Below are 9421 nucleotides of genomic sequence, written 5' to 3'. Positions count from 1 at the left end.
AATAACAAAAAGAGAGTGATGAGATCTAATCGACAGAATAAATTTGTACAATTATTCATTTTTTTGTTTTAATTAATTAATTAGATTAATTATGTGTATGATTATTATTAGAGATAACTACTAAATTAGTATTTGAAAGATTTAGACATTGAAAAAAAAATCCTAAACAATGTTAACTTTAAAATAATACTTAAAAGATTTTAAAATTTGACAAAAGTAACCATACGTCAATTTCTCCTGTTTCTATTAGCGAAAAACACTATGGTAACAAATGGTAAAGGTGAGACTGAGATATCAGATAATCCTAAAAAAATGACAATTCTTAACTTTACGAGAGAAAAGAACTTCATTAAAATCGCCGAGGACAATCCAAAGTCTTTGAAAAGACGAAGACTAGGTAATCCCAAAGAAGACTTTTAGTATTATGCTGAGGATTACTATAAATACCACTACATCTCCAAACTATATTTTCAAGCTGAAATTTGATTGTGACACTTTGATTGCAAGCATCAACCAATTTGTAGCAAGTGTCTTGCATTGAATAAAGGAATCAGATATCACCCTTATGTCCGATTGCCTCTTCTATACTTAGAAGATAGTTATTGAGTCTTTTCCAGAACAGTTTTAAATGTTGAAAGGGAGAATGAATTTCAATCACAATAAAAAAAATAGGTCTAAATTTTTTAACAAATTTCTTACAATTCACTAGAATTAACTTGTTAGAACCACTTCTAATATTCTAAACTAAGATATTTAAACTATTCATTAAATAAAATTGAAAAGAAAATATCAAGATAAAGGTAAAATTAATTTGCACAACCAACTTTAATAAAAAAACTTGTCTCCTGGAATGGAACAAAACCTCCATGCACCACTGCCTTCTGCTTTATGTTCCGAGCCACGATCGACGAGATCAGCGGTGGCATAGTGCTCTTCGTATCTCTTTGCACCCCTCTTTTTCAGACGTTGATGCAACACCAAACTCTCAGACTCCATTCACAGGAACCAGTGGCGACGCTACTCCCTTTTATAGCTGAATTACGGCTGGATCTCAAGGACCGGAGCATCTCCCGCCGCACCTCCAACCGACGAGTTCTGCAAAGATATCAGACGCGGACGTTTCCTGATGGAGGGCCTTTCTCGTCCCTGCTTTCACGAGGATGATGATATGTTGATTTATGTATATTGTAACCAAGTTCTTACATGTTCAAAATTTTATTGAATCTTTCCTCACATGGCAAAAGTTGCTTTTGTTCAAAAGGGCAAGGTTAATTACTTATTTTGTAAGACATGTATTTTTCTAAAATACAATTTTCAGACACAAACTTCACTGCTAAGGTTAATTAAGTAAGTACATGAATATAAATATGGTTTAAAGAGAAGCAATCAAATATTATTATAATGAAGCATAAGTTCTTTCATGTTGTTTATATGGCAAGTTATCATAAACCATCTTATTATTAAGGTGGCTTTTTTTATTTTTGTGTATAGCATGTGTTCATTCACTAGTGAAATTCTAAAATAAAGAAAATGAAAAAGAGTAATAAGTGTTTGTTTAGGTGTTATTATTTTGATAAAAAAAGATCTTTTTTTAATGAAAAAATAATTTTTTTATTTTTTAGCGTGTTTGACAAAAAAATTCAACAAGCATAGAAGGGCACTTGAGGTATAATGCAATGTTCAAATCCTGTCTTCTTTTTTCGCTTTATGTTGAATTAATGTCTGTTGATATACCTTTCTACTTGGATATTTTAAGTTAAGCGTTTTGAAGTGAAGTGTTAGTGTTTGTTAACTGAAAAAAAAAAAGATTTTTTTTTTAATTATTTTTTAGGGTATTTAGCAAATTTTTAGTAGTAAAAATAAAAATTTTAGAAAAATCAAAAAAGTATTTTTTTTGAGAAGCTGTAATTTACATTTTTTTTAAAGATATTTTTTTCTTAAAATAAAGATGTTTTTATGTAATAAATAAATAAAAAATATTTTTATATTATTATATCTAAATATAATTAATAAATAAAAAAATCTTTTTGCATGACATACCAAACATAAAATTACTTTTATTTTTTTATAAGATTTTTAAAAACAAAATAACTAAATTTTTTTTTTTTAAAAAACTCACCTGAACACACCCTAAATTACTCATTTTCTTGGACCGAAAGACCCATTTTGGAAGTAAAATCTCGTTACATTTGCGCGAGTAAGAAATAAACTAAGGACAATACAATTGGGCCTCACAAACAAAGAACAAGGCTCGATTGGGTCAACATAGTTTGGCCCATTTAAGGAGATGATCCAAATTTCATGGGCTTTAGGGGGAGAGGCGCGTCTATAAAAGTTTGGAGTAGTGCAGAAACCCTAGTTCCGAGTTGGAGTAGCTGAGCTTGAACCCTTCCAACGAAGGAGACTGCGCGATGGGTACACTTTCCACACACTCTTATCTCCATTGCTATTCCCTTTCAGATCTCGTTTTGTTTCGCCATTTTGTTCCATTTTATATTTGCCATCGTGTTTCAATGCGAAATTGTTCTGTCTTCTCACTCTCTTTCTCGTAGATTTTGTTTTCATTGTATGTTTTTGTGTTTCCGCGAAAATATGAGCTTGAATGGATGTTATGTTAGTTAACGTAGCTTTATTGTTTCGTTGTAGTTTAACACGTAGCTTCGAAAGCAAATCAAAGCATTCTCTCCCTGCTACGATGAACTATTTGGTTTTGTTTTTTATTTTGATGCTTGTTCAGTCCACGGTTATGGTTTTTCTGTCTGCGTTAAGTTCATTTTATATTTTTTGTTATGAAATGATATTGGCTTCTGTTTTATTCTTCCTTTGCAACATATTTATGATTTGATGGTTGAAATGATTACTTCGTAGGATATCTTTCTTGCGTTGCTAGTTTTGTTGGATTTGAGAACCTAGTAACTTCTACTTTGTAATTTTTTTAAATTTAATTTTCGGATCTAACTAAAAGTAAACAGCCGAAGTTGATTTTAGAATGAGGTTGAGGATATTGTTAAATAACATGCCAAAGTATTTCATACTGGATTTCAGTACTCGTCTTTTATCTAACCTTAGGGAATCACCAAATTATTGTCATATACAGGATTCTGCAGCTTATAGGTAGCACATAATCTCAAAATCTCAAATATAATGGAATGGTTAATTAAGCATGCATCATTTGATCTATTTTAGACATTGTTTTATATTTCCATTCTTTGATATGATTTGGTATATTGTTTAAATGTGTAACATTAAATTACTGTTATTATTGTCAATAGGTGCCTACAAGTATGTCTCTGAGCTATGGCGCAAGAAGCAGTCAGATGTCATGAGGTTCCTTCAGCGTGTAAGGTGCTGGGAATATCGTCAGCAACCTTCCATTGTTCGTGTGACAAGACCTACACGCCCTGACAAGGCCCGTCGCCTAGGTTATAAGGCTAAGCAGGTAACAGACTTATCAATGAATTGATTGATATGCCTTGTTGGTTTATTCACCTTGCTTTGTGAGACATCTATGTGTACCCCATGGTAAACATTTGTGAGCTGCTTTTTGAGACATTATTGCTAAATTCTAAATTAGAATGGATTATTGAGTGGATTTATATGAACATAGTTGTAATGGTGCTGATATGCACCGTCACAATGCAAATGTTTATTCTCTTTAAAGAGTTTTTTATATATACAATTTTTGAGTACTTCCTGACACCAGTGATATTAAATTACAGTGACTCCGTCAAATTGAATTGCAAATTGTCCTGTTGGTTCAATTATGTCTCTCTTAATTCAACACATTCTTTTCACTGGATTCATTTTGTGTTCTTATGTTTACCTTTACATTGATGTTATGCTATTATTCGATGCTATGATTAAATTGCCATAACATTCAACTGGCTTTGTGTAAAATGTATTGTGTCTGTCCCTGTATTGTTGCTGTGCCTTCCCGTGTTTGTTGTGGTCTGTTAATTTTTTTAAAATGTAGGGCTATGTTGTTTACCGTGTTCGTGTAAGGAGGGGTGGCCGCAAGAGACCAGTTCCCAAAGGTATTGTTTATGGTAAGCCAACAAACCAGGGTGTTACCCAACTGAAATTCCAGAGGAGCAAGAGGTCTGTTGCTGAGGAGCGAGCTGGAAGGAAGTTGGGTGGCCTTAGGGTCCTCAATTCTTATTGGGTGAATGAGGTTTGTTATTTCACACATCTATAAATTGAAACTTCTTTTATAATTATATCCGTGATGATTATCCGATTCCTCACCGTTATTATTTCTCTTTTCAGGACTCAACCTACAAGTACTTTGAGATAATTATGGTAGATGTTGCCCATGCTGCCATCAGAAACGATCCAAGAATCAATTGGCTGTGCAATCCAGTGCACAAACACAGGGAATTGCGTGGACTTACTTCAGCTGGCAAAAGCAACAGAGGTCTACGTGGCAAGGGACATCTTTATCACAAAAATCGTCCATCCCGCAGGGCAACCTGGAAGAGAAACAACACCCTTTCCCTTCGTCGTTATCGTTGATTTATTCTATGCAGTTATCTCTTATTTCATTATCTGAATACCATTTTGAGGACATGGAATTTGATGTTTTGACTTCCAAGTCGTTGAGTTTTGAACGCCTGAATCAAATACTTTTCTATAATTTGTCAAGTTTTGAAGCTTCTCTTTTTTGTTGGGATGAATTATATTGTCATACGACATCGAGTTCCTTTAAATATAACTGCCGTACCGATATAATCCTATAACGTAATTCGTCGTTTAAATGCGGTTTTCCACGGCTTAAAACAAAGAATTTTTGTACATCGATCTTCTTCTCTTTGATATTTGGATGTTTTAGCCTTTTAATAACTGCCGTACCGATATAATCCTATAACGTAATTCATCGTCTAAATGCGGTTTTCCACGGCTTAAAACAAAGAATTTTTGTACATCGATCTTCTCCTCTTTGATATTTTAGGTAAACTTAATAATCTTACATTCAAATAACTTCTAATTAGATCCATTTTTACTGTATAGCAAAGTCCAAATTTGTCCGAGGAATCCAAATCACACTGGATGTGATCATGGGTAACAAAAACATTGGATAATGAATATTCACACGCGAATAGATTGAATAAACCAAGTAAACTCTAAAGTTTGTCCTCGAGGTAGCATTCTTTAAGATTCGACAACGCCTGGCGAATCATCTCCTCATCTTGATTGGAATATTTGAGGCATATTAGGCGCTGTGCAACCAGGTAAGCCTTCTGTACTGAATGATGCTGCAAGCAATTTAGTTCCATCCTCGTCACTTCCTAAAGGAAAAAGCAAGTCAATACATAATGCTATAACTGATTTCACAATTGCTCTTTGCTCTTCAAATAAACATGCTTCCTAATGTGCTTTTGACTATTTATTTATGCAAGCACGTCTGTATAAAACTGCTCAAAAATACACTAACTATTTAAAACCCTTTTAAATTAAAATTCTACAAAATGTGTGGTTATATTTACCTTTTCTATAATCTTGGAGGTGATCATTCTGGCTGTCTCAATAACCGAACTTGGTAGTCCTGCCACTTCTGCTAAGAGAAGACCATAGTGTGGGACATGTCTTGGTCCTTCCTTAAGGTTAAACTACATAAAGTGGAATTTCAGTTTGGAAATAAACATTTCAAAGCACGAAAAGATTCTTAGAGGCAGCACCTTGAAATCTAAATGGTTGTTTCTCAAGTCAACATGAAAGTGAAGAATTTTCACGTTTGGATAAATCGTTGCCAATTCTGATATATTCTCCATATGAGTCGCAAATATGGTATACCTGAAGGAGTGAAAGGTAAAGCTTCAACCAAATTTCTCCATTAGTGGAAAATATTGAAAATCAAGAAACAAATTACGCTTTGAGTGACAAAAGATGCTCGCAGCAACTCCATGCAATTGCAAATCCATCAGTGGACGAAGTGGCCCTCCCAAGTTCATCCATAACAATCAGACTTCTGCATCCAACAGAATGTTTAGTAAGAATTTGCAATCTGTGCCTAATGTGACAAAAAAGGTGCATTACCTTTGTGAGACATTCTGCATTATGAAAGACGTCTCCTTCATCTCTGTCATAAACTACACACATCTTTACATATAATTCTGTATGAACATTGTTAAGATATAAGTTCAATACTCTCATAGCAGGTGCCTAAAACTGTACCGTGCTAGAGTTTGATTCAAGATTATCAACTGCTCCCATCCTTGTAAACATTCGATCAACTACCCTTAGAGTTGAGAACCGAGCAGGCACGTAACATCCAACTTGAGCAAGAATAACTATGAGACACACTTGTTGAAGGTACGTACTCTTTCCACTCCTGGGGGCAAAGAGTACACAAAATAAATCTCAGAACTTGATATTCTTCATGCAAACACATACCCACAAAAGAAGTAAACTTTGCAAAGTTCACCAATATTTCACCTTTAAAGTGTAGGTAAGGAACAGAATAATTTAAAGAACTCATGCCACACATTGATAGAAGGAAAAGGACCAGACTTGTTGCCAGAAAAGTCAATTAGTCAACTTTCATACTTCATCCAATTTTTCAAACGGATAAACTCATGAGGTATTTCTAAATAAAATCATTTTGCACCATGAGTGCTTCCTTTGCCCATTAATGCGTTTGGGAGATTTAGGGTCTGTTTACAAGGTTCCTTATTTCAACCAAAATCATTCAATAATTTTCTGCCAGTTAAATGCACTTGTAATTTTAATATAACTGAATTTTAAATTCTTAGAAGAAATTTTCTTACATGTTGGGGCCTGTCACTATCGCCATATTTGAGGCTTCAGAAAGAAATATGTTATTGGCCTACGAAGCAGAAAGGTAATTTACTCATAAGTTAGAAGAGAAATTCTTCTACAAGAAAGAAAGGAACATAGGAAATATCATTACATACAACGAAGTCATTGTGTATGTTCTCTAGAATTGGGTGCCTACCAGAATCAATTGCCATTGGTCCATTCTCTAGAAAACAAAAGAAAACATCAATCAAGAATTTTATTGATCCAGATACAAAAATGTTACGAAATACCAAAATTTCTTACCAGTAAATTCTGGTCTTGTATATCGGTCAACAGGCTTAGTGGATATCATATGAGCAAAGGAATTCACAATCATATCCAGCAAGCACAAGACCTCAGCAAGCAGTGTCAACGCAGAGACATTCTCCCGGATGAAATCCATTAGTTCTGTGATTTCTTTTCCATTAGAATATATACATTATGACAGAAGAAATGCAATACTTGAAATATGAGATATTGTAAGCCCAAGGAACTAAATGACCTTTACAGTAGTTTCCTTTCTTAACACATGCCAGATTAGAAAGGTGTCTAATTTATGCACTATTAGTAGTTGATAAAGAATAAATATGCCAAGACCTATGAAAGTCTGCATTAGCTAGTTCCCTCAGTAAGTAGAAAGTACTACCTTCAAGGCAAATCTCTGTTCTGGTATAGCATTCTGCTGCTGCAGATTTATTCCTAGCATTCAACTGCAAATTTAACCACAATGAATGAAACATAATCGTTTCATGAGCCAAGACAAGCTTCTAAGGAAGGCAACATCTTAGTGTTGTAGTTTCACATAAAATCTGCAATATTTGATATGTTAACACATTTGTAGGACGCAAACCAAAACAAAAATGTTGTATAATAAGAACAGTTTTAGGCTTTGTATATAAATGGGTCTTTTTATCAGTTTGCTGTTATTGTAAGTGTAATACAAGTCAAATGTTCAAGCTAGTTACTCACAGATGCTAGTTCCAAAGTTGAGCAATGAATGTTGTTCCCATGTTTTACGACCTAATACAGCCGGCAGAAACTAGGTTTAGGAAACAAAGATTAAATAAAAGGATAACATACCAAAAAGAAATCTCTAACCTGAATAAACTTGTTTGGAAGTTTTCCTTGAATGTTCTTCTGTGGTATAACAAAGTGGAATCCCTGCCTGTTTTTATAGGAAAGCTTTAAATTCGGCAACTTGAAATCCTCTCGATACTTGTTTGCAAGATTGTGGATAGCTATGAATATAACACCAAGTGCTTTAGTTAAGTCTCATATGGTAAATGGTAATGCTTCATTTAAAGAATGATTACACCCATGCACAAGAAAGATATTGGAGGCATGGAGATCACACCCAAGGCAGATTTATAAACCTTCACTGGTGTCACAGAATGATCTTCGTGAAATATCCAAGAGACCATCAATCCCAGCCTTAACAGCGAAGCATTGCTGAGTGCAAGCAACAAAAGGAACACGGGCATGTAGCACATCTTCATCAATAACCTCCCCTATCCTGAGGTAAAAAAAAAATCCCGAGTTAACAAGTTGTTGGCTGATGGAACGTGTTTACAATATATAGAGTTTTTTTTTTTTTTTCTTTTTTTTTTTTTTTCAGTATGTTCAACATATTTTACATTACCAATAGCATATGGCGCACTGTTACTGGGTACAAACAGTGCATTAAGTTGTATTACTCAGGAGCTATTTTACGGATGAAGCAAATATAGGTTGATATATAATTTGGTATTCCCTCTGCTTGAATGAATTTTCATACTAGGAAGATATAAGTTATAACTACTGCATATACTCATAGTCAGAAGGAAACTCTAGCATATACCTTGTTTTAATATGATCATATTTCTCGTTTCCACAAACTGACTTGTAGATATTTGAAAGAAGTAAACTTTCCATATCCTTAAGCACCTGTTGTATTTTGGAGAAGAAAGGATCAAATCATCTATAAGCTCCCTTTTTCAGCCTAAATTGCTTACTGCCAGAATATTTATTCTAGTTTGTGATTTTGTGTATGAGATAGAGGTACCTTTGATAGTAGAGGAAGGGCATCCAAAGTAGTTTTAAGGAGAATAACACTCGATACTAGCACTTGACTCTTTTTAGCATGGTCAACTGACAAAGCCTCGTTTGTAACTTTCTTTGGCTTAAAGCAGAAATGGCATAATACCCTATCTGAATTAAGAGAACCATACAGCGCTGTTATTACAGAGATGTATAAAACTTATAAAACACAAATCATTCATCAGTTTGTTGCTCATGATCAACTCATCCTACAATACTTACCAGTCTCTTTTGGAAATTTACGCAAAACCTGACAGAGACCAAAAAATAGTTGTTCTTTGCTCATCAATTCATCCTACAATGCAATATTAGAAGACATGATATAAATATTATAGGAATACTGTTAAATCTCTGTAAGGTTGTTCCCAAACTTAAAAAAAAATCAGCATGCAATTATGAGTGGTGAAGTAGTTTAAGTAACTAAGTTTCAGGCTAGAGCACCGGCAATTAAGAATATCATTGGAACTGAAATTTATAACAAGGTGAGCTTTGAAGGAGGCAGCAATAATACGGTTTAAAGTAAAAAATAACAAGGCAAATTGAATGTAGG

The 9421-nt window shown here is 34.0% G+C and overlaps 2 protein-coding genes across 3 annotated transcripts in view; one reads left to right on the top strand and one right to left on the bottom strand.

The window, feature by feature from the left end:
- On the top strand, window positions 2276-4673 carry LOC107643057 (60S ribosomal protein L15-1). Its single transcript, XM_016346600.2, has 4 exons — window positions 2276-2415; window positions 3273-3439; window positions 3974-4171; window positions 4267-4673. Exons 1-4 carry the CDS (start codon window positions 2412-2414, stop codon window positions 4510-4512), a joined length of 615 nt encoding a protein of 204 aa, XP_016202086.1. The 5' UTR covers window positions 2276-2411; the 3' UTR covers window positions 4513-4673.
- LOC107643055 (DNA mismatch repair protein MSH4) overlaps window positions 4522-9421 on the bottom strand; it is an 8092-nt gene continuing 3192 nt past the window's right edge. The window contains exons 9-24 of one of the 2 annotated variants that reach the window (XM_021123126.1): window positions 9094-9166; window positions 8837-9006; window positions 8633-8718; window positions 8169-8308; window positions 7894-8033; window positions 7765-7815; window positions 7442-7505; window positions 7060-7203; window positions 6912-6979; window positions 6765-6823; window positions 6172-6328; window positions 6034-6086; window positions 5867-5965; window positions 5676-5790; window positions 5484-5606; window positions 4522-5285 (exon numbers count right to left, since the gene is read on the bottom strand). In XM_021123126.1, coding sequence (XP_020978785.1) covers window positions 5121-5285; window positions 5484-5606; window positions 5676-5790; window positions 5867-5965; window positions 6034-6086; window positions 6172-6328; window positions 6765-6823; window positions 6912-6979; window positions 7060-7203; window positions 7442-7505; window positions 7765-7815; window positions 7894-8033; window positions 8169-8308; window positions 8633-8718; window positions 8837-9006; window positions 9094-9166 — 1707 coding nt within the window. In that variant the 3' untranslated portion in view covers window positions 4522-5120. The remainder of the gene's footprint in view (window positions 5286-5483; window positions 5607-5675; window positions 5791-5866; window positions 5966-6033; window positions 6087-6171; window positions 6329-6764; window positions 6824-6911; window positions 6980-7059; window positions 7204-7441; window positions 7506-7764; window positions 7816-7893; window positions 8034-8168; window positions 8309-8632; window positions 8719-8836; window positions 9007-9093; window positions 9167-9421) is intronic. The other variant, XM_016346599.2, reaches the window with a different exon arrangement.

Source organism: Arachis ipaensis, chromosome B05, assembly GCF_000816755.2.
Source record: "Arachis ipaensis cultivar K30076 chromosome B05, Araip1.1, whole genome shotgun sequence".
Taxonomy (NCBI): domain Eukaryota; kingdom Viridiplantae; phylum Streptophyta; class Magnoliopsida; order Fabales; family Fabaceae; genus Arachis; species Arachis ipaensis.
This window is presented reverse-complemented; position numbering and strand designations above follow the sequence as displayed.

Bases quoted from the DNA above. Each gene is read 5' to 3' on its own strand.
- LOC107643057 (XM_016346600.2), top strand. The intron at 3,440-3,973 runs GTAACAGACTTA...TTTAAAATGTAG, and splicing joins TAGGTTATAAGGCTAAGCAG to GGCTATGTTGTTTACCGTGT. The intron at 4,172-4,266 runs GTTTGTTATTTC...TTCTCTTTTCAG, and splicing joins ATTCTTATTGGGTGAATGAG to GACTCAACCTACAAGTACTT.